This window comes from Euwallacea fornicatus, chromosome 2, assembly GCF_040115645.1.
Source record: "Euwallacea fornicatus isolate EFF26 chromosome 2, ASM4011564v1, whole genome shotgun sequence".
NCBI classification, from domain to species: domain Eukaryota; kingdom Metazoa; phylum Arthropoda; class Insecta; order Coleoptera; family Curculionidae; genus Euwallacea; species Euwallacea fornicatus.
In genome coordinates this window covers 6,931,504-6,953,513 of record NC_089542.1, presented here as the reverse complement: position 1 = coordinate 6,953,513, position 22,010 = coordinate 6,931,504, and the positions used below count along the sequence as shown (strand labels likewise).

At 33.3% G+C, this 22,010-nt stretch overlaps 3 protein-coding genes and 1 long non-coding RNA gene across 5 annotated transcripts in view; 2 read left to right on the top strand and 2 right to left on the bottom strand.

The window, feature by feature from the left end:
• The window catches only part of kkv (hyaluronan synthase-like protein kkv), a 33,883-nt gene extending 26,597 nt beyond the window's left edge, over positions 1 to 7,286 (top strand). The window contains exons 10-15 of one of the 2 annotated variants that reach the window (XM_066299048.1): positions 197 to 747; positions 799 to 1,108; positions 1,481 to 1,657; positions 6,436 to 6,600; positions 6,657 to 6,903; positions 6,956 to 7,286. In XM_066299048.1, the coding sequence (XP_066155145.1) occupies positions 197 to 747; positions 799 to 1,108; positions 1,481 to 1,657; positions 6,436 to 6,600; positions 6,657 to 6,903; positions 6,956 to 7,275 (1,770 nt within the window). In that variant the 3' untranslated portion in view covers positions 7,276 to 7,286. Of the gene's footprint in view, positions 1 to 196; positions 748 to 798; positions 1,109 to 1,190; positions 1,368 to 1,480; positions 1,658 to 6,435; positions 6,601 to 6,656; positions 6,904 to 6,955 lie in introns of both variants that reach the window. The other variant, XM_066299040.1, reaches the window with a different exon arrangement.
• A 1,953-nt stretch (positions 7,287 to 9,239) lies between these two features.
• LOC136348414 (histone H4 transcription factor-like) lies at positions 9,240 to 11,758 on the bottom strand. The gene is made up of 8 exons (XM_066299210.1): positions 11,619 to 11,758; positions 11,130 to 11,563; positions 10,661 to 10,993; positions 10,417 to 10,569; positions 10,048 to 10,246; positions 9,864 to 9,996; positions 9,687 to 9,808; positions 9,240 to 9,634 (listed from the first exon to the last, which is right to left on the bottom strand). Exons 2-8 carry the CDS (start codon positions 11,449 to 11,451, stop codon positions 9,298 to 9,300), a joined length of 1,599 nt encoding a protein of 532 aa, XP_066155307.1. The 5' UTR covers positions 11,452 to 11,563; positions 11,619 to 11,758; the 3' UTR covers positions 9,240 to 9,297.
• Positions 11,230 to 12,447, bottom strand: LOC136348603 (mitotic spindle assembly checkpoint protein MAD2B-like). The gene is made up of 4 exons (XM_066299547.1): positions 12,188 to 12,447; positions 11,844 to 12,132; positions 11,607 to 11,787; positions 11,230 to 11,339 (listed from the first exon to the last, which is right to left on the bottom strand). Exons 1-4 carry the CDS (start codon positions 12,210 to 12,212, stop codon positions 11,304 to 11,306), a joined length of 531 nt encoding a protein of 176 aa, XP_066155644.1. The 5' UTR covers positions 12,213 to 12,447; the 3' UTR covers positions 11,230 to 11,303.
• Positions 12,448 to 17,684: 5,237 nt separating this feature from the next.
• Positions 17,685 to 19,464, top strand: LOC136347090 (uncharacterized). The gene is made up of 4 exons (XR_010733427.1): positions 17,685 to 18,091; positions 18,146 to 18,270; positions 18,374 to 18,535; positions 18,671 to 19,464. It is a non-coding gene; the product is annotated as an uncharacterized lncRNA (long non-coding RNA).
• Positions 19,465 to 22,010: the final 2,546 nt, after the last annotated feature.

The window sequence follows — 22,010 nt, the reverse complement described above, 5'->3', positions numbered from 1 at the left end:
AAGAATTTTTGAACCCATATTTATACCAACTTTTCTTCATATTTTCGAATATAAAATCAGTCCTTAAAATATGTCCCTCTATTTCATTTACAGACTGTATACTCGAGAAGACAAGTGCCCAGTTTTTACCACTTTTGAAATTTCTTTATTGTCCGAAACCTGAAATATTAAAATAATTTATTGCTTTGGTTTGTAGTTAATCGTGGCTCAAATTCTCTCAACTGGCTATGCATTAATCATGATGGCAGTAATCGTGGGAACAGCCTTACAGCTGCGCGAAGACGGAATCGGCTCCCCATCAGCTATTTTCTTGATAGCCATGACCACCTCTTTCTTCATAGCAGCCTGTTTACACCCTCAAGAGTTCTGGTGCATCGTCCCAGGATTGATTTACTTGCTTTCCATTCCTTCCATGTACTTGCTGTTGATTCTCTATTCCATCATCAACTTAAACAATGTCTCCTGGGGCACCCGAGAAGTGGCTGTGAAAAAAACCAAGAAGGAACTCGAAGAGGAAAAGAAACAGGCTGAAGAAGCAAAGAAGAAGGTCAAGAATAAGTCCCTGCTTGGTTTCTTGCAAAATGGGGGTACTAGTGAGGATGATGAGGGCAGTATTGAAATTTCCCTTGCTGGACTTTTCAAATGCATGCTCTGCACTCATCAGAAGGCTGGAGATGAGAAAGCGCAGCTGATTCATATTGGGGAATCATTAGATTCACTTCAAAAGAGACTTGATCATATTGAAAAGTGAGTGGTTTTTGTGTTTTTTTTTTCGAAATGTGACTTTGTGCTGTTCAGAGTTGTTGATCCAACTGGACATGCTTCGAGAAAGCGCAGTATGAGTGCTTCCTCAAGACACGGAGATCATCACCACGTTCTGAGTGCTGTGGATGAAGATGCGGCTGAGGACGGTTCTTCTGAATCTGACAGTGAAAGCACTTCGACAGTGCCGCAAAACAAGAGAGATGACTTGGTGAATCCCTACTGGATCGAAGATCCAGATGTGCTGAAAGGAGAGGTGGAGTACTTGAATAGCAATGAGTTGCAATTCTGGAAGGACTTATTGGAGAAATATTTGTATCCGTTAGATGAAAACAAGGAGGAGAAGGTATTGGCCTTATGTAGTTTTAATGATTTGAAAGTTTTTGTTGAGGTTATTATTAACGAAAGAATTTGCCAATGCGTTATAGGCCCGTATAGCGTCCGATCTAAAAGAGCTGCGAGACCAATCGGTGTTCGCTTTCTTTATGCTGAATGCCCTTTTCGTGCTGATCGTGTTCTTGTTGACCTTGAAAAAGGACAACTTGCACATAAAGTGGCCCTTTGGAGTAAAAACCAACATAACCTACGACGAGAGCTCGCAAGAGGTAACTATCGTGGGATCGCTCGGTAGTTTTGACGGAAGATTTGATCTATTTCCGTCAAAGTGCCGCCGATCCCACCGCCGACGGCAGTACTAACGCAAATTTTACTTTTCCAGGACCGAATCGCGAAAGATTTAATCGAGCTTCGGAATAAATCGGTATTCGCATTCTTCATGTTCAATGCTCTATTCGTGTTAGTCGTGTTCTTGTTGCAATTGAACAAGGACCAAATCCACGTTAAGTGGCCTCTGGGAGTGCGTACGAATATCACGTACGTCGAAGAAACCTCCGAGGTATTTAAAGGTCTTCTTTTTCAAAAAATCTCGTCTTTTCTTCTGGCGTTTGGTGGACTAATGAGTCTCTTGGTCTGGGACTTACTACTCTACGGCTGTGGTTAGTGATTTGGTGCGGCGTTGCAGATGAGTTTGGAATTTTGGCCCAAAGCAATAAATTTATTTAAACCGAAAACCTGCTCATAATATTCTATTATACTTTACGGTTTTAAATTGTACCCAACTTGTTAACTTAAAAAAAATTTATTCAAAAGCAGCATTAAATAGGACAAAAATACTATCTTCTGGGATTTGTTTATTTTTTAAATGTTGCTTACATTACCGATAGCGCAAAATGGCGTATTTTTTTAAAGTTAAATATGGGTCACGTGACACCTTAAATTAAAAATCATTCCAAACTACATTTAATGGTGTATTACAATTTAAAATCTGTCAATTAGTCTCTGACCAAAAAAAGCTATAAATTTGGTAAAAAAGTGCATTATAAACTCAGTTAAATAGTACGTAAACAAAGACAAAATTAGTTTATTGATAGGAAATTGGTTTGTTTTCGATTATATTTATTTCAATTGTATATACAATGTGTTCGTGGATGGAGGCCACAACAGGGAAAAAATCTTTATTATTCATTTTGTGGCAAAAAGTCATTCTTTATAAAAAGTTCTGCTTATTGAGAAAATGAGTTTGCAATATACACATTTTAGATTAGATATAGAGGGTGTTAATAAATTAAGAAAACATAAAAATCCTTCAAAATAGAAGCACCACTACTTATTATTTTTACCAAAAAATGTATGAAACAATGTTTAACTAACAAAAAATTTAAATACCAATTTTGGAATGAAAATTCAAAAGTATTAAATTACATAATTAAAAATTATTTAACATAACTGACTTCCACCTCGACACACTTTTCTGCTAACTTAATCAATTTACTGTACATTTTACCAATAATTGGCGGCACCCTTAGTTCATCTATTGCTCATTGTAAGTGCTCTTTTAATTCTTCCCTATCATGTGGCAGATCATTCGTATAAACCTTTTGTTTTAAGGACCTCATAGAAAAAAGTCTAACGAAGAAAGGTCAGACGATCGAGCTCAATCATGGATCGGGCCTAACCTCCCTATCCTCCCTATGTTAAAATGATTATGTAATCATTGTCTGACCAAGGCCATGCAATGAGTAGAACATCTGTCGTGTTGCCAAAACGTTTAAATACATGCCCTTGTTTAAATTTACTTCTATAAAATATGGACCCATGGTCCGATACAAAAAAATTCCACACCATGCATTAACTTTTTGGCAATGTTGACTTCGTTTGTTTATTATATAATTGGGATTCTCGAAAACCCAATTACGACTGTTTTGGGAAGAAACGTGCCCGATTGTGCAAAATATAGATTCATCGCTAAAAAATAAATATGTGAAATCTCTGGTTTTCAAGATAGTTTTCACCTATCCATAAACAAAACTCTAAACTTCTCTCTATCTTGAGGTTTACGTGTATGCTGCAGTTTTGTCTTAAAAGGTTTAATCTTATTTTCCTCAAAAATTGTGTATAATTCACTTTTGCTCAAATTTACTATTTTTGCATGTTCCCTTAAAGATAATTTCGGGTTATCTAAAACTTACCCTACTGTTACTAATGTATGTGCGTTATTTTCGTCGTATGTTTTCTTAGTTTTCTTCACATTCATCACCGATCTAGATTTATTGAATTAGTTCATTATTTTTCGCAATGCTCCTTTCGATATTGGGAAAATTTTCACGCGAAGATCTAGTATATTGAAAAGACATATTTCCAATGCCGTAACATTGTATTAAATAAATATGTTTTTCTTTGCTAATCATTATTGAAAAGACTGTCACGTCAATAATCGACTATCTTGACTTTTCTTTTTAATGAAAATAATAGTACTTCTATCTTGAGACATTTTTATGTTTTCCTAATTTATTAACACCCTGTACATCTAATCTAAAATGTTTATATTGCAAACTCATTTTCTCAACAAGCAGAACTTTTTTTAAAGAATTACTTTTTGCCGTAAAATGAATAACATTTTTTTTTCTCTTGTGCACTCCATCCGCGGACACTCTGTAAATATTATATTTGTTTATTTATTTAGCCAAAGACTATGAGTACAAAACTGATAACAAACCAATTTCCAATTAAAAAACATGTTTCTTCATTGTTTACGCTGTATTGCATGTAACTGATCTTATATTGCATTTTCTACCAAATTTATAGCTGTTTTTCTCAAAAACTAATCAATAGATTTCGAATCGCAATACACCATTCAATATAGTTTTCAAAAATCTTTAATTTGGGTTGTCACAATACCTACGTTACAAAAAAATCGTTTATTTGGCGCTATCAGTGCCGTAGAAACCTTTAAAAAATAAATAATTATCAAAACGTAGTATTTTTTAACTTATTTAATGCTGATTTTTATTTTTTTTTTAATTATAATTTTATAACAAGTTAATAGGAGGAATATAATTTACAACCAACGGTCTATACAATGTGAGTAACAGTTACGTGATATTTTGTAGAGTATTACTATCCCGAAATGATTATCTTTTTGCTGGAGGACAATGACGTAACGGGGCCCATAAATATTTCGTCTCCGACGTGTACCCTTTTTATTCAACTTGTGCGTGTGTTACCTTCAGCTTATAAATGAGTACGATAAAGTAGTTTACCACACTGCTCTTTTTATTCATTATCATATTGCTCGAGAAAAAATGAGATATTACATTATACAGGATGCCCTATAAGAAACTGTGAAGTTTCTAAATTTGAAATTAATTTTATAAACTTTTTTAATCATGGTCTCATGTAGGCTGAAATTCATCGAAATCGACTAGAAGCATATCAGTAAGTTTTCTTTAAAAAACATTGAAAGTGTGCTTTTATAAATACGTATACAAAGTGTTCGAGATCGGGATATACATATTCCAAGGTGTAATTCTTTAGGTCATTTTATGGAGCAAATTTCATAGGAACATAGGTTCGCAAACACATCCTTTCCGACATATATGGTGTTAAAAGTTTAAATTCAATTAACATTTTTTATTATATCTCACTGACCATTTTTTTCAGAAAATTTGAATGATATGTTCAATTTAGAAACTTATTTGTTGCTTCCATTTTTCACGTATATCACGCTTTGTTTTTGAGCCATTCGCTATAGTATAAAGTTATATATCATATTTAAAAAGTGCTTTTTAACATTATTTTCTTTATGTGCGGTGCCTCTTACAAATGAAAGTCATTAGTTCATTGAGTGTCTCAAAGATTTTCAGAGCTACGAGAAAAACTTTTTAAAAAAATTTTAACTTTTAACTCGTTCAATCTTCGTAAAAGTCAATCGCTCGCATTTCTAGTTCGAAATGGGCACTATTGACAGCATCCAACTGTGTTCAAGTTCTCTCTCTATGTTCGATCCAAACTTATATATATTACGATCTCTTTATTTTTTTTTACTATGCAGGAGCAGAAAAGTTCAAATTACCCGAGAAATGGTAAAAAACCTATAGGAAACTGTATTAAGGAAATGTTACTTTTGAGTGGTAGGATCACATTGAATAACATATAGGGTGTACCATGGAAAAATATCGGTTTCCGGGACTAAAAGAAAACCGTATAAAACATTTGCTTTACAAAGAATTGAAGATATCTATTTAATATGTTTTACTAATCCTTATAACTCAAATTTAAAAGAGATGAGTATAGGAATTTCAAAGGTGAATCAACCTTTTAGCTGTTAGGAAATTTGAAAAATCGCATAACATATGGGATATTTTAGACTGATAGATTCATAATAATGTCCCAAGGAAAAAAATCAAGTGTCCAAAGCATAAGAGAACCCAGAACTTAGTACATACTCAGTTTTTACCGTATACTAAACCTTTTGCGTTTTCTCATAGCTGAAACAAATTATTTTGTTGGGCCAAAATTGCAACACACAATCTTCTAAATTCCTACTTTTACCTATCTTAAAGGTAGTAAAAGCAGGCCTCAAAGTCGCAAACGAGAAGTCGCAATCTCAGTCTCCCCTTCCTCCCACCTTACTACTGTGTTATTAATTTACCTGAAGGTGTCTTCCTGTGGTCAAGTTTTAAGTTCAGTTGGTGAGATTATTAACATTGTTGGATGACCTAATCAGAGCACTTGTACATTTCACGTGGTCCTCATGGCTCTAACATTTTATGGGTGAGCACACCTCGTAACATACACCACCAATTATTGCGTGTTGTTGATTGTTGGATATGGGATGCACTTCTTAAAACTAATTACTTTTGTCTATAAGTTTAGCATGCATGGAAGCATCTACAAATTCCATAATAAATGGCATTAATTTCATTGTTTTTGACACCATTGTGTAAATCGTACATTATCGAGTCCCACAATACATTGCCATGTCAGACAAAACGGGCACATTTAGATCGTTGTTCTGGGTCTCCACATTGTGTCGTTCCAACATTACAATCTTCTTTTACTATACTTTGTGGATAACACTGTTGACTTCAATAACACACCACACACTATATCTAGAATTAATGCACAATTCTATTCTCAAATATTTGTATAATATGCAGTAGCAACATTAAACACTTCTGAATTATGCCAACACCCACGAAATCTTGCAGTTTTACATGTTATATATTCACAGGTGTATTGAAATTACTGCACGTTGTACAGTTCTCTCTTCTATTTTAAGTTACTGTAGAAACTTTTTGTATAATTGTAGTAACACTACTGAAATCTCATTAGGTGCACATCACCAAAGAGTACCTGCAGCTCGAGCCTATAGGTCTAGTCTTCGTGTTCTTTTTCGCTCTCATTTTGGTGATCCAATTCGTCGCTATGTTATTCCATAGATTCGGAACTTTAGCCCACATTTTGGCTTCTACTGAACTCAATCTATGCACCAAGAAGGTATGTCATTGCCACAATTACGTAAAAACCATAAAGATCATTTTTTTTGTACTCAGAAGGAAGAAATGTCTCCTAATGCTCTACTGGACAAACAAGCAGTGGAGATAGTAAAGCAACTTCAAAAGCTTCAAGGCATTGACGATGCAGATTATGACAATGATTCAGGCTCAGGACCGGACCGCATTGGACGGCGCAAAACGATTCATAATATTCAAAGGGCGGCGCAAAAGAAGCGGCAAATCGGTACTTTAGATGTTGCTTTCAAGAAGCGCTTTGCTAAACTTAATGCCAACCCTAATGGAGGTAGAAATATTGCATAATTATTTTTAAAATTTGCAAAAAACATTTTTTTTAGGTACTCCAGTATTGAGCAGGCGCATGACAATGAGAAGAGAAACCATGAAAGCTTTGGAAGTGCGTGTGAACTCAGTAATGGCGGAGCGTAGAAAATCAAATATGCAAACTTTAGGCGCAAAAAATGATTTTAATAACTTGACCAACAATAACGTGCCTAGAAATCATAGAAGCAGTGTGGCTAGCAGCATTCCTGCTAAAGAAATCTTTGAAAATGGCCTTGTGAATAAAGCTTACGAGGAGGAAGGCACTTATGGAAGCAGGAATTCGTTACAGCTGCAGCAGAGGAGTCAGTGGACTGGCAGCAATAGTCGCAAGTAGGGAAATATGTTTAAAAAAACACTGCCTAAAAAATACTCTTTAAACTTATTATTGTATAGCCTTTGTGCCTTTTTTAGATATTTTTTACCTCTTTCTTTAATTGTAATTGTACAACAAGACTTAGATTACCATTTGAATATAAGCTCAAACATCGTATTAGTTGAGGATTTTTCTAGTGAATTTTTGTATTTATGTCTGGTATATCTTCAATGTGTGATAAGGATTTGTACTTAGTAATAAATTTATTTTAAAAATAATATCGTTTAATTTAGTCTATGGTTTAATATTTACTTCCATGTAATTCCGCTCATATTATGGTTTCTTCTTATTACCACAAGACAATGATGATTTTCAGACCATTATAACAGGATATTGTGTTTAATTTAATCATCTGATCTAGAGGGACAAATTATGCTTGAGTTATTCAAAATTTTGCACCATTTGTTCTTTAGGGAGTCTTAAGATGAGCGTTCAAGATCAAAGGCTTAATGAGCTAAAATTTAAGTGAAATCGACTTTATGCGAAACAAATTAAAATTTCAAATTTTCATAAATTTTTATGAATTGTTTCTTGTTTGCTGTTCATATGTTTTTTTGCTTTGACACTATGATTTTATGTGTATGTCGTTCTGTTACTCAATTATTCTAACACTAAGCAAACGACGGTAACAACAGAGTTTATATATCTAAGTTAAATACAATCAACAGATAGCAATAGTCAACTTTAAGAATGTAACTTTAAATTTTTGATAAGGGCAAAAAATAATTTATGTATGCGGACAATTTCATTTTTGATATCACGCAAATTTAAGAGACAGGAGCACAATTGATTTGAATACATTGCAAATAAAAACTAAAAACTTCATGAAATTTGAAGGAAAGTTATCACAAATTGGTGAGTAAATTTATTGACTTTTATCAACAACTTGCAAAGGAGTTACACATTTAAAGAAAGTAAGCTCATTCGATACATGAGAGTATAGGCTGAATAAAACACATAGAGTCATTTGTTTCAGGTTTAAGTGATCATTGTTTTGTATTAACATTGCCATTGTAAGTTTGATATATGCAATTCAGCTGGTTAACTTACCACATAACCTTGTCGATTACATTCCTGAAAAGCATTTGAGCTTCTAACGAGAAATCAAAAAGCTTTCGCACGAAGTCGAATAATTTAAAAAAAATAATGTAATAGTTAAGTATACATATATATATATATATATATGTATATGCTATTGTTGTTTTCCTGACCGCAACGTAATGCGATGTTGAGAATTAGGAGGTATTGAGAGTATGGAATTGCAAACGTTTTGGCTATAAGACACTAAAGTATCAATTGAAAGATAATTGTAGGCATGTTTAAGGATGTTAAAATAATCAGATGGGTTTTTGGATATTTCTTGGTGCATTTTCAACATACGGGTTGGATCAAAAGCTGCATTAGAATTGAACTTTTTTATTTTAATTAAAACCAACTGCACATTTTCCGATGTGCCGTTAAAATCTTAAAAATATTTCAATTAGCAAACCTTATTCCAACTTTCAACTGCTTTAGTAAAATCAATCTGAAATACAGCGCTTATTCCACTTTCAACAGTGGTAACTTCCGAGCGATTTGAATTATGACATAGTTACTTTGAAATTTCTATCTTAAAATTTTAATTTCAATTAAAATACGAAACTCGATGTCTGTCAATGATTTAATCAAAAAATTTTATGCATGTCAAAGTTGGAAATTTGATGTCTTTCAAAATTAAGATAAACATGTAAAAGCTGCTTTACCAAGGCCTAAACCGTTTGGAAGTTACGATGTTATAAAAAGCATAAAGTGCCGTATTCAAACGTCGATATTTCGAATAGTTTAATTTCGTAATAGTGTGTGCTACATGAAATATAAGAATTTAAAAGTAAACTAAAAAATATGAAAATAGACAGTAGGTTCCATTTTAAATAAAAAAAAGTGAATTCTAGTGCACTTTTTTATTAAAAATCAGGCATATTGCTGCTATACCTAAATCATCTTTCAAGCTTCCAAACAAAATTCCCTAGAATTCACTTCCGTGGTCTTCACAACATTTCCGCTTTCGTCCAAGTCTTCTATAGTGATTATAATATCGGGCCCATTCGTTTTTTTCCCAAGTTTTGCTGGCTTAACATCAATAATTTTTTTAGAATCTCCCTGTTGAATGGTTAACTTATATTCTCCACCAGTGTCCTTATCGCAGCTAACATGATAAGTGACAGCACTAGGGTGTTTTGTTGCAGGCATAGATTCGCTTCTAATCATCTCTTCTGTTACTTCGAGACTTTCATAACGCACTGTTTGTAAACGATGGACCCCATCTGTATCTTTGCGATATCTGCAAGTCTTTTTTGATTACCAAGACTTCTGGGAAGAAAAATTATTAAGACCTAAAACGACAATGTCCTGAGGGCCAGTGGAACTTATGGCGCTTCATCAAGTGATGAGTGAGATAGTCACCTCGCTTAAACTGAGTGTTGCAAACTTCACATTCATATGAAACTTCAGAATCCTAAACAAAAATCGTTAGTTTATGTACCACAAAAATTAAGTTTAAATTATGTTACCAGTCCATGTACTTTATTCATATGACTTCTTAATCCAACTTTGCTCTTACAGCCAAACTCGCATTGATCGCACTGAAAAGGTTTTTCTTGATGGGTTAATAAATGGGTTGTTAAGTTACATTTTGCGACGAACCTGCAAAATTATTGTACTCACAAATCTGTCAAAACAAAAGTCTTCACTTACGATTTACTGCAATGCGGGCAGTTAAAAGGCCGTACGTTCATGTGTCTATATCGGTAATGTTTGGCCAACATTGAAGGTTTGGGCAAGGTCATGTCGCACATTGTGCACTTATATTGGTTTATGTGCGATCTCATATGATCGCTCAAGAGGCGCTCAACTGAGAAAAGTTTGAGGCATTGAGAACATTGATAACTTCGCACTAAAATACAACTTTAAATGTTCAATACACTTATGGTCAGTTTTGAAGGAACACAAAAATTCTTAAACTCTAAAAACTGGGGATTCTCTGATAAAACGACTCATAGTCTGAATTTCAGATTGATCCTTAACAGTTTGCAAAAAAATTTGTAGTTGTAGTATGATACATACTGTCAGTTTTAAGTTGGCGTTTCCTGTGATCTGAAAAGCACGTTTTTGATGCAAAAAGTGCCATACATTTGGGGCAAGCAATAAGTCTTTCTTTAGTGTGAACTCTCAAATGATCTGCTAATTTGTAGCGAGTTGGATACTTGCCACCACAACCTGGATTTTATTTCAATTTATGAGAAATAACTTACATTGTTACAAATAGAACGTAGCATCATAAATAAACTAGGAAAATAATTTTACTTACCACTCCACTGGCAAGGAATAACCTCTGAGGAACCTCTCTTTTTCCCTGTAGGTGCACCCAAAACATGGCACTGCATATGACTAAAAAAATCTTGAATTGTGTTAAAAGTTTGATTATCACATCCTTCCCATTCGCATGTGTAACCCGAATATGGTATATCAATGGAATAGCTTGCTTTTAGAGAGCATGCAGGAAGATAGTTTCGATTCAAAATATTTTCCCCTATATTGATGAGCTTGGAAATATAAGTATGATAGGAAAGATGCCTGAGGAACATTTCAAATGTTGGAATGTCGTCTGGATTGGGACAATGCACCCATTGACATTTTGGTTCTAAAAAAAATTTTTTTGGGGGTTTTAATTGAATTTCAGCAGTTTAAAAGTTGACTAAAAAATTTTCCTTGTTATGTTGACTCATATATATTACTAGTTGAAAATATTTATTTACAAATGTCAACACCAAATATACCTTCAGCTTCTTTAGCATGACACTCTAAATGTTCCTGGAGTTTACCCATATCTGAGAAAACATCATCACAAACACCCCATAGGCACTTCAAAGCCAAAACTTCATTTTTATGGTGTACTCTATCAATACTTCTCCTTTGCCTCTTCACTGAATCTTCCTTTACATCATCATCAATCACAAGCTCAGATTCTGAAGGCGAAGAGTCTTCGTCTTCGGAAAATCTATAGGTTTTAAATTTGCACTTTTTTTTTCTTTTTTTGGTTATTACATTTTTGAATACAGCTAAAGTTTTTGTTTTGGTTCCCTCAAGATTTTCATCCATGCTATTTCTCAATATATGTTTGCAGAGTTAAAAAGTCAGTTTGAATGCAATGTAGAGGCACTATTGATGTTGCATTTGTAGTAGTAGAATCTTGCTCTATCCAAGAAAAACTCTAATAAAAATATTTAACCATGTTTCAGTAGGAAAAACCATACCTGATTTCTTACCTGATAAGAAGGATTTTCATTAAATTCTAAACTCGATACATTACTAGTCTCAATTTGAATACTGAAAGTACTCTCAGGATTTTCAATATTCTGTAAATACACTTGACATGAGTGCAGTTTGAGCATAAATGTTCTCAGTGTAGATTCCAATTCAACCAAAAATGTGTCACTGAAAACAAATATTTGCAATGACTTTTAAAAATTAATATTATATTGACTGCTTACTTAATAGACTTTCCTTGCATTTGCAGCAAATCAAACACAAATTTTTCCAACACGATTCCATCAAGCTCGAAACAAAGAAACACCTTTTTCAATTGATTCTTCCGAGCGTAGAACTCCACTGCTTTGAGACACTCAGATATGTACTGTACCACCTCAGGGTGGATGGCCTGATATACAGCCACCCCGTATTTTTTTTTCGGGGTGTAAATTGAGCGAGGGTAAAGGTTTCGAGTGTAAAGAACGTTGTGTATTGCTACTTCCAGTAATTCTAAAAAAATATCTGAGGCATCTATAAAGGAAAAAATTGGATATAAATGTAAAGAGGTTATTTTGGTGGGTTTTACCAAGTTGGGTTTGGTTTGAACTCATGGAATTATTTAAAATTCTTTTTTATTTTTAATAGTAAAATTGTCGTTCTAATTAAAAAGTTTTCTTTTTATTTCTGAACTAAATTTACCGGCTTCTGAACTGGTTCACAACATAGAATTCGGTTTTGACTTCTGACAACTCACGCACTGCTGAAACAGAGCAGAGACAATTTTTTAAGCAACAGAGATAACGTTAACCGTGAGTTTCAAGTCGTCGAGGTAACGATGACAGCGACCGTACTGTCACTGATTGCTTTTATCGGAGGCTTAACAATGTAGCATTTGTATTACACTCTTGACAATGTTGACATGATACGAACTATAAGGCCAGTTGGTAAGGTTATAGTTATCCTATCTCACTCAGACAAGTTCTGGACATTACTAGTTCCGGTGCAGCAAGAGAGGAAGGCGAGAACTTTCGATAGGGCTCTATTGAAATGAATATCCATTTATCTCCATTTTCGGTAAAGCAAAATTAGGTTATGTTTACGGAGCACTTCTCGTTTATTAATTTAGCGTCGTTCAAACCGATTTAAACTTATTATGAAACCTCAGCTCAACAACTTGGAATATATTGCGCTATGTATGGAAAATCATTTTGACTTTGCTGAAGGTAGCCATATCGCCTCTAATACCCGCGCTAAGTTTAAGGAATCGTGGACAGAGTTAACCCTAAAGCCCGAATGCTTTTAAACTTGGTAAAAAATCACTATTATTATTAAGTAAAAAAAATGTTCACTTCTTTTTTAAAATAAATTTCTGCATCTGCATTTGATCAAGTTACAAAAGTAACCTTAAGGGCAAGATGGCTGATTTGAGAAGATCTCAATTTGCAACTTGACTTTCATTAAAAAACTTTACCAAATTGGGGAAAAAAATTTAAACCTTAGAAGAAAGAGGTGTAAGTACTGATAGCTTTAATCACTTTTTTGCAGATATTGTTTAATAGGGCTACCATTGTTTTTAGATTAACACTGTACCTCAAACCATTATCTGTGATTTCTCTGCTGCAACATTGTTTAATTTCTGGCAAATCTTTGATATCTGGTAGTTTTGAAACACTTAAGGACAATTTTTGTTTTTTAAATTTATTTAAAGCTTAATTTGATCCACTTAGCCAATTTATGTATGCTTTGTATTGATTTTATGGCATTTTGATAGAAAAAAATAATTTTAGACCTTTCATATCATTTAAATCCAATATTTTATGTTTGTAGATGTATGAAGCCCAGTTTGATATGTTTAGCCAAATTAGTGGTATTTTAGATTCAACTCATGATTTTGGGGAATTCTTCAACATCTGAAAATTTTAGAACAGTTACACAAAATTTTTACTGCTTTGTTTTAACTTACATACATAAAGTTTAATTTGATCAATTTGACCAATTTCTGTATGTTTTCCATTCATTTTATGGTTTCAGAAGAATATCATTAGAATTGTATTTAAATGGGGTAAAATCTTTGGTAACCAACGATTTTGCTCTAGAAAAGCATAAGTTATTTAAAACTGAGTCTCAAAAGGTCTTATGTGCAATAAAAGTGGGAAATTGACTATCAAAGAAGAAATGTTGTAAAAAAGTGATGGGCAAACATGACTATGTATAAATTTTTTATATGAAGCTTTATTTGCTTAGAGCTTTTGATAATAATATATTTTACAATGAGTAAAGCATTATTTGGGCTTCCCTCATATAATTTGCAAAAAACAAAATAACCATTTTATGTATTTGTTATGTCAGCAGAAACATAACATAACAATTTCAATTCATAAGCTTAGATATGAATAGTGAACTAAGCTTAGTAGGTGAAAGCGGTGGAAGGATAGAACTAATTTGTTCCACATTCCTGGTACTTTGGTTTATAAGAAAATAAAATACACTGATATCCAAAACTTAATATACAAAAATGTGAGATATTTTATTAAGTTGTTATACTACTATCATTATAAATGACCATAACAGAGGACAATACATCAAAAGATCATAGATATGTATATATCTAAATGCATTCATTATCAATCAGATATATGTAACAATATACATGTATGAAAAGGGCACAAGTACTTAATTTTGCCAGCAAGATAATTTTTACTGAAATGAAGAAATCGATCAATAGTCTATTCTGATTTGGTTATTTTTATGCAGTTTAAGTTCCTGGAGAAATCTTAAAAAACTTTGCTTCCTGTGAGCACTTGTTTGATTAACTGCAAAAGTGAAATCTGAAAATTAACAAATCTTTTGTGTAATCCCCTAGTCTAAAATTGGAATGTAATATTAGTTGACACAGGAACATTATTTCTATAATTTAGTAAATTCAAATCATTCCTAAACAGCCTAACTAGCTTAATAAAAAGTGTTTTATTTAGTCGAAACAATTCAGTAAACTTAGCTTTACTGATATTTTTAATATTACCCGAATCTAAAGTTTTCATAGGCTCTAATATTGGACTTTAATCTACGATAGCGAACATTCCAGTACCACTATTTAATAGATAGAGCGAAACGATTTATTAAGCACACGTCACAAAAAGGTTTGCAATTATGTAGAGTTGTTGAGAATAGCTTCTTTCGGGTACCGAGTTAGTAAAGAATATAACCCAATTGCCATCTACTATTTAGTAACCTCTCGATATAACAGGGCGTAGAGTTAGGAATTCGGTCGCAGCATTAAAAGACAAATTTTTATTTCTGGGGTTATTTTGACGTTATTTACCTAGAAAAATTATATTCTCAACTTAAAATAATATCCACTTTTTGCATCAGTAGCGATATTCAAGTTAACATTAATTATCATGTTCAAGTCTTGGTAAAACCGTATCAGGGTGACCTCATCACGTATGCGATTTGTGTGATTTGCGGTAGTTATTCACAGTGGCCGCGGGGTTGAATTTGACTATTATTATATTTGCTTAAGCATCCTGTAATAGGTCCGTAAAGAAGCAATAATGATAGTTTAGCCTATAGGCACATAATTAAAATACATTTGTATTTTGTTTTATTTTTATTATATTTAAATATATCAGTATATTGAATACTGAAAAAATTTGAAATGTTTTTCAACGTGTTTCTATAGTAACGCTTTGAAGTTCTTAAGGCACCGTTCAACAAATTCGCTTAGTTGTATATGGAAATTGGCTATCCATGTTTCAAAGCTGATTCAAATAACACAAACATCGATCCATTGACCTGAAAGCCGTCTATACCTGGCCACGTAGAGAACATTATCGGAGAAGTTAGAGCCAGTGCAATTGCTCTTAAATTCCATTGCAAGCCGTAAATCCGGAATTCAATTGATTTGATCGGTCGGAAGTAGAATTTATGTCCACTCAAGTGCAAAAGCTTAGACTTATCACTCTATGAGCTTTCTTGAGAGCTGTTTAGGCATGTTTCTTTGATTTACCTATGCATCTTCATTTTTTCACTTCCAAAATAAAGCGACTCGAAACGGAATTTATTAGTTTTTAGGACTATTTTCCTATGGTAATTTGTTGTTATGTTCGTCTGCTTTGATATTTGCTGTATCCTTATATAACTTAGTAGTTGGTAGAAAAAAATGGATAGCACACCTATGTACTATACCCAGGTCGATATCTAACGAATTTTAGAGTTTTCAAAACGTTGTTTTCCCGAGCTGCGATTAGAAATTTGTCTTTATCTATAGAGTACGCCTTCCAATAGCTAATTTCATTGAATTGAGATTTAACTTCGATTTATCGCTCAATGCTTTGTAAAAATATTAGACGAATATTTTTTCAATTAATAAATCAAGATTTTTATAGATTTTTCTACAAAATCGTTGGTAAATAACTCAAGAACTGATTAAACACTTGGAAACCAATTTGAAAGAATTAGTAAGAGACGCGTTCTGGCAGACGGCGCCACCAATATTGTTCCCTATCTGATTTGCGGTTTACATAATTTCAACGATTCTCAACAGATGGCGCCTGTAGAAAAAAAAATTCGCAAGTATAGATGAATTTTCGTGAAAATTTCTAGTGTTTGATTGTAATTTTAAGGAATTCTTTGAAGCTAACCTTTAATTAAATGTCTAGTAAATTTTCTATTACTCCTCTATTCAGTCTTTTCATATATTGTTAAGAAACCAACTCAATCCTTTCCTGCAAATACCCGATTTCTCCCCGTTTCCCCACTCTTTTCTGCTAATAGTTCAGACTTCCAGACACATATAAGCTGCCAAACGCACGATTATTTAATTCCAAACTATATTAAATCGGAAAGAGACGGGACGTGACGCCATAGAAAGATTGAGTTTCCGGGGTGTAATAACTTTTTTAAGAACTACTGCGGATTTTCAAATTTCCACCTTTTCCGACGTTCAATAAAATGAAAATTCAGTTCCCTTCGATTCTGACGCACTATTATTCATTTACAGGGGTTGTAAGAGTCCTATAAACGAAGGGGGGACTGCGGAGTTATGGACGAATTTATGGTAAATATAACACAATCACGGGCAGCAATGACTGTCGCAATGTCCCATAAAATGGATTTTTAGTGCATCTCTTTTTGGGATATGATGCGGAACGATTTGGTTTATATCTGGAGAGAGGGGGAAAATAGCTATTGGGGCGATTTAATCGTAGATTTTCATTAAAGAACCGGGCCTATTTATCAATTGCATCACCTAGAAAGACAGCATTGCTGGACAAATCTTCAGAATAGTTCTGTGAAACTTTTTTTTTGTCATTCATCTTGCTTTGAAACAAAACAGAGAGATTTTCCGAGTAGATGTCTGCCAGCGACAAAACATAATTAAATTTTCCGGACCGAAAGGGAGACAATGGGGCTCAGGCCAAAAGATAGTTTGAATTGTCGCTCGAAGAAGTTCGTAATGCGTCAAACAGATTAGAAATCATTTGAAAATACTTTTCCATTCAATTGCTATTGTTCCAAGTTGAGACGGTTCAATCGATTTCGTTCAGGTGTAAATAATGTTCTAGTAATTTGATTCTGTAGAGAATTAGAGCACATTGCAGTAAACGCTCTCTAGGGGCTTTGGCCAAATGTCGCATTGACATTTCGAACTCTTGAGACATCTCATGATTCATGGATCAATGGACACGAGCTAGGAATCGATCATCAGATGAGGGAAAAAAGTGTTATTTGGCAATATAAGGTCAATCAGGGATTCTTTCAAACACTTCTAGTTATCAATAAGAATGTCAGATATTCGTTCGCGAAAAAATGTTTGACTTGAGCGCCGATGGTTTATCAGATAGTTTGGTTTTCCTTATTGGCGACATTGAACTATTTAAACATTTTATCTTGTTCCTATTTTTATCAGAATTTCCATTTTGATGCATAAGTTCCTAAAGCTTTATGAAGCATAAATTCTCAAAATGTTGATAGATTATTTTCGCTTGGTTTAGAACGCTAAAACTCCACTTTTTTTTCTATAAAAACAATTTATAGTATGCGGTTTTTTTATTTGGTTGTTATTAAAGTTAATGCAACTTTTTTTGTGTACTGAAATTTCTATACACATCTTATTTAATCTTCAAGTAATATGAGGATTTATGAGAATATTTTTTGCAATATTGTTTAAAAGATTGTTTGGACATGATTGATTTAAAGTGCTTTAATCTCAAATTTTTTAGATCTATGAGACATCCTGGTTATTTTTGAATATTATGAATCAGCTACAAGGGACAATTACTTAACACGCTTATTTTCGATAAAGTTTCGAGGAATTTGATTCTTTATCAGAACATAAATTAAAATTTTTTTAACGTAATTTTCGCCATGTTGATGCCGCTTGAGGAAACTGTTTTTTTTTTAATGTAAAATATACAACACAAGGTGATCCAAAAACCACGGTACACATGAATATTAATTGGTTGTTTTTATTCTACAGAACGTCAAAGTATTGTTTTCATTCTGTAAATAGGTAATAAATCCTACAGTTTTTGATTTACAGATATAAAAATACTCCTAGAGGGGTTTTGGGCACAACAAGCTGACTGGTGGTGTCACCTGCACTTTACCGTGGTATGAAAAAATCGACCTAACTTTTATATCACTATAGATAACTTATGAATTCCGGTACGTATTTGATGTAATTTAGTGATTTCGTGCGTTTTCATATTTTTTGTTAATATTACTTTCTTGATTCTGCCAGATAAAACGTGAAAACATTTTTTTTTAGTTGAGTAAAATGTTAATATTTGAAACAGTCGAGTTCGTAACATATTAGAGAAGTATTAAGATGTCGGTCGTTAACCGATATTTTCTTGAACGAAATCAATAATATTCTCAGTTGAACTAAGAACCGCACCTATATCATGAAAATGACTGAAAATTAACACAGGTAATTTTTCGAGATGTCGATCGTTTACACCAATACATTTTCTCAGTCTTGAACCAACATTTTGTAGTGTTGTTTCTGCTTGTATAAGATGTACACCTTGTTGAATATCATCTCATAACTCTTCTCTACTCATAGATATGGATTGGTATACAAACCACTTTAAAAAATCCAACAAAAAAGTCTAATGGAGTTAAATGGGGATTTCATGATGGCTATAGATGTTCACTATCCCAACCAATTAATCGATGTGGAACATTCATATTCATGAACTTCTTCATACGTATAAGAAAATGATTAAAAGCGATATTTCGCATAAATCAAAAATATTGTCTTAAGACTAGAGGCACATGCTCTAAAACTAGAGGTAAGTCGTTTTTCAGGAACTTTAAGTACTGTTCCCCATTTAGTTTTGCGGAAGTTAAATTGGTCCTAAACTCGTATCTCCTAAAATTCCACACTACACATTAATTGAAAATTCATGTAGAAAGTACTGTCTTCTCATTAAATAAGAACTTTTTAGATTGTAAGAATTGCTATTTGTTTAATTCAGTGTATCTCTCTTTGTAAATGTTCTCTAGTCGGTGAACAATATTCTACTAAAGAACAAATGGTCAGGAATTTGCTATTAGAGTAGCAAATTGGAGAAATCTATTCTAGGTTGAAAATCTCACGGCAACAAAGTTCAAATGAGAATACAGTGGCGGAAAACATCTTTTTACGTAGAAGTTTAGAAATTGGTAAGTTGCTGGCTCCCGTCCTTCTAAAGATTCTTCTGGTACTAGTCCCTGGATTTGAGTATTAACAAAAGATTCGGAATCATTCGATTGAAAACATCTCAAAAATCGTTAGAAATACCAGTTTTTTCGCACAATAACTTTTTATGCCGACGAATTTAAAGTATCAAAATTCGTAAATCTATTGAAGTTATAAGTTCTGATAAAATAAAATTAGCTCGATTTTTCATATATCGTTGTTTCATCTATTGATACATGTATTACAAAATACAATAGTTGTATATAGGAACTGATTCTTTTTCATTGCACTCCTATATATTATTGAACATTATGAACTTATTAGTTCACCACCTTTCTGTATTTTCCTTCACCGATTTTTGACTAATATGAGCCGTCATGAGCTCCTCAAAAATTTTACGTTGCATATAAACCATCCTGTATATTACATGATTAAAACAAATTCTACTTATTTCGGATTAAAAAATATCATCAACATTTATTAGTGCCTTTTAAAGAAGATTTTAGATATTTTTCTCATTAAGCCCTAGAAACTAGAACATTTGTTCATAAAATATTTACAAATGAGGGAGTTGAATCACCTACGCCCACGCCTTTAGGGACCCCCAGATATTCGATAATCATTCCGCAGGTCCTGCAGAATCATTATTAAGCGATTCGCGGAACATGTGTTTAAGTATCATTTACGGATTGTTTCACGTCGGCAGGCTCCGGTTTATTGAAGCCCAGGGTTGGGTTGGTTTTTCCCCATAGACGGAGACGTAATTAGTTTGCTTCCCTTATAGCTCACGAGACAAAATCGTGAGCACGCCCATGACTTCTTACACAAAAGCTTTGCAGCTTGGAATTTGGGATTTAATTTGCAACTATAATTCGGCTCTGGTTTAGGGTGGGCTTAAGTGTGGGCGTTAATATTTTATGGGGTATCTGCGCCATATTTTCAAGGGTGCTTATGTGTGAAAGCGATTTTAAATATTTCTCCGAGACTTTGTCCGGTTCGGAGCTTATTGCGCTAGAGCTATTTAATTTGTATGCCTTTGATCCCTTCTGGAAATTCCAATTTTTGACCAACTTTGAAATAAAAACAAACCCTTGAGGGTCTCGAATCGAATTTACATCATTAAAGAATATGATGACGTCTTCAAAAACGTAACCCCCTGGATATTTGGGTTTATGCGGGCTGGATTTTACGGTCAGGCAAATACAGAAAGGAAAAACGTATCGGGGGCTGGTAATGAAGCGGAGAATAGGGGCGATCAAAGGTTTGATCATCGAATCGCATACCTGTCTAAAAGAATTTATCGAAATTAAAATACTTGCATATTAGATTGAAGCCTTAATAATAGGAAACTCTGGGAATGTTCTTGGATACGTAATTAATTCAATAATTTAATTAATAACCATTTGGAGGGTTTTCGGGCCTTATTCTTACTTTACAACGCGTGATTGCGTGTCGAATGAATTGCCTTTGCGCCGAATTTTCACCGCTTACAAAGGCAATGATTAATTCACTATTTCCATATTTATTCCCAAGACCACCGCAACAGCTGCGATAACAAATTTGAAAAATGGGGAATGTAAAACTTGGAAGTTTCAATTATGCCAGGATGAGCATTCCAAGCACGCGGCTTTAAACGGAAAATCTTAAAGTTCAACAGGAAACCAGCAATTTTATCGAACTTCTTCGATTTCAATCTTCCCATAAAACCCTACGTTCCCATAATGCAGAGTAATAGCATTCTTCTTAATAAATTTAGCAAAGTGGCGCTTATAAGTATTGAACGATCTATAACAGGATTTGCGAGAAATTTAATTACAGAGGGCTTCTTGGTTTTGAGACCAGTTGAAAAAGTTATAATTAACTTTGGTGAGGAAAATAGATCGAACTAGAGCTATTGAAATAGGAAATTAAGCTAAGATTAAGAGGTAAAAGAAGTTCATTTAGGAATGTTTAACCAAAGCAGAAACTTTTTACACTACTAATCTTAAGTTCACTATCTAAAAGAATAACTTTACAAATCGTTTAAAACAAATAAACACCTTCCACTCAATTGTAATTTTATTGTATTTTAATTCTGTAATTCTTATGGCAATTCTTTTTAAAGCAGTGGCGTTCTGAATATTGTTTTTAAATCATAGTAATAGGAGAAAACTCGCCTGCAAACGAAACCTTTTCATACATATTTGGGAAGTCTTTTACTTCGAAGAACAATCTTCTATGTGCGCTACTGACTTTCCAAAAGAAAAACTGTACACATTTTTATTTTTTTAATTATTTATTATATTTATGTATAAGTTAATGTATATATGTATATTACATAAATTATTTGTCAAAAAGAACAAATTTATTAACTTCAGTAAAACCTTTGCACCCCATGGTAACCCCATTATTAATTTCTTCGATTTCGATTCCATAAATGTCAAGTAGCCACGTCCGAAGAACTATTTTAATATCACAGTAATAGGACAAAACTCATCTCCAAATAGAACAATATCGTATGTTTAAGAGAAATTTTTAACTAATTTTGCTACTGATCTTCAGTAGTTGGTTTAAAAGAAGATTTTTTACAAATTTCTTAAACTAAACCAATATCTCCTACGCCACTGTAAGATTGCTCTATTTTTTCTCAATTTCAATTCTGTAATTTTCAAGGGAATTCTGCAGAAAGAAGTGGTGTTTTAATACAACAATTTTAGAAATGTCTTACAGCGAAAAAAAATCT

What these genes read in the sequence shown, in the direction of transcription:
- LOC136348414 (XM_066299210.1), bottom strand. Translation starts at nt 11,451, where the DNA reads ATGGATGAAAATCTTGAGGGAACCAAAACAAAAACTTTAGCTGTATTC. An exon ending in ACGCCAACTTAAAACTGACA is followed by an intron (nt 10,247 to 10,416) that starts GTATGTATCATA and finishes GTTGTATTTTAG; the next exon opens with TGCGAAGTTATCAATGTTCT. An exon ending in TGAATAAAGTACATGGACTG is followed by an intron (nt 9,809 to 9,863) that starts GTAACATAATTT and finishes ATTTTTGTTTAG; the next exon opens with GATTCTGAAGTTTCATATGA.
- LOC136348603 (XM_066299547.1), bottom strand. Translation starts at nt 12,212, where the DNA reads ATGAGTTCAAACCAAACCCAACTTG. An exon ending in ATGCAAGGAAAGTCTATTAA is followed by an intron (nt 11,788 to 11,843) that starts GTAAGCAGTCAA and finishes ATTTGTTTTCAG; the next exon opens with TGACACATTTTTGGTTGAAT. An exon ending in CTTATCAGGTAAGAAATCAG is followed by an intron (nt 11,340 to 11,606) that starts GTATGGTTTTTC and finishes GATTTTCCGAAG; the next exon opens with ACGAAGACTCTTCGCCTTCA.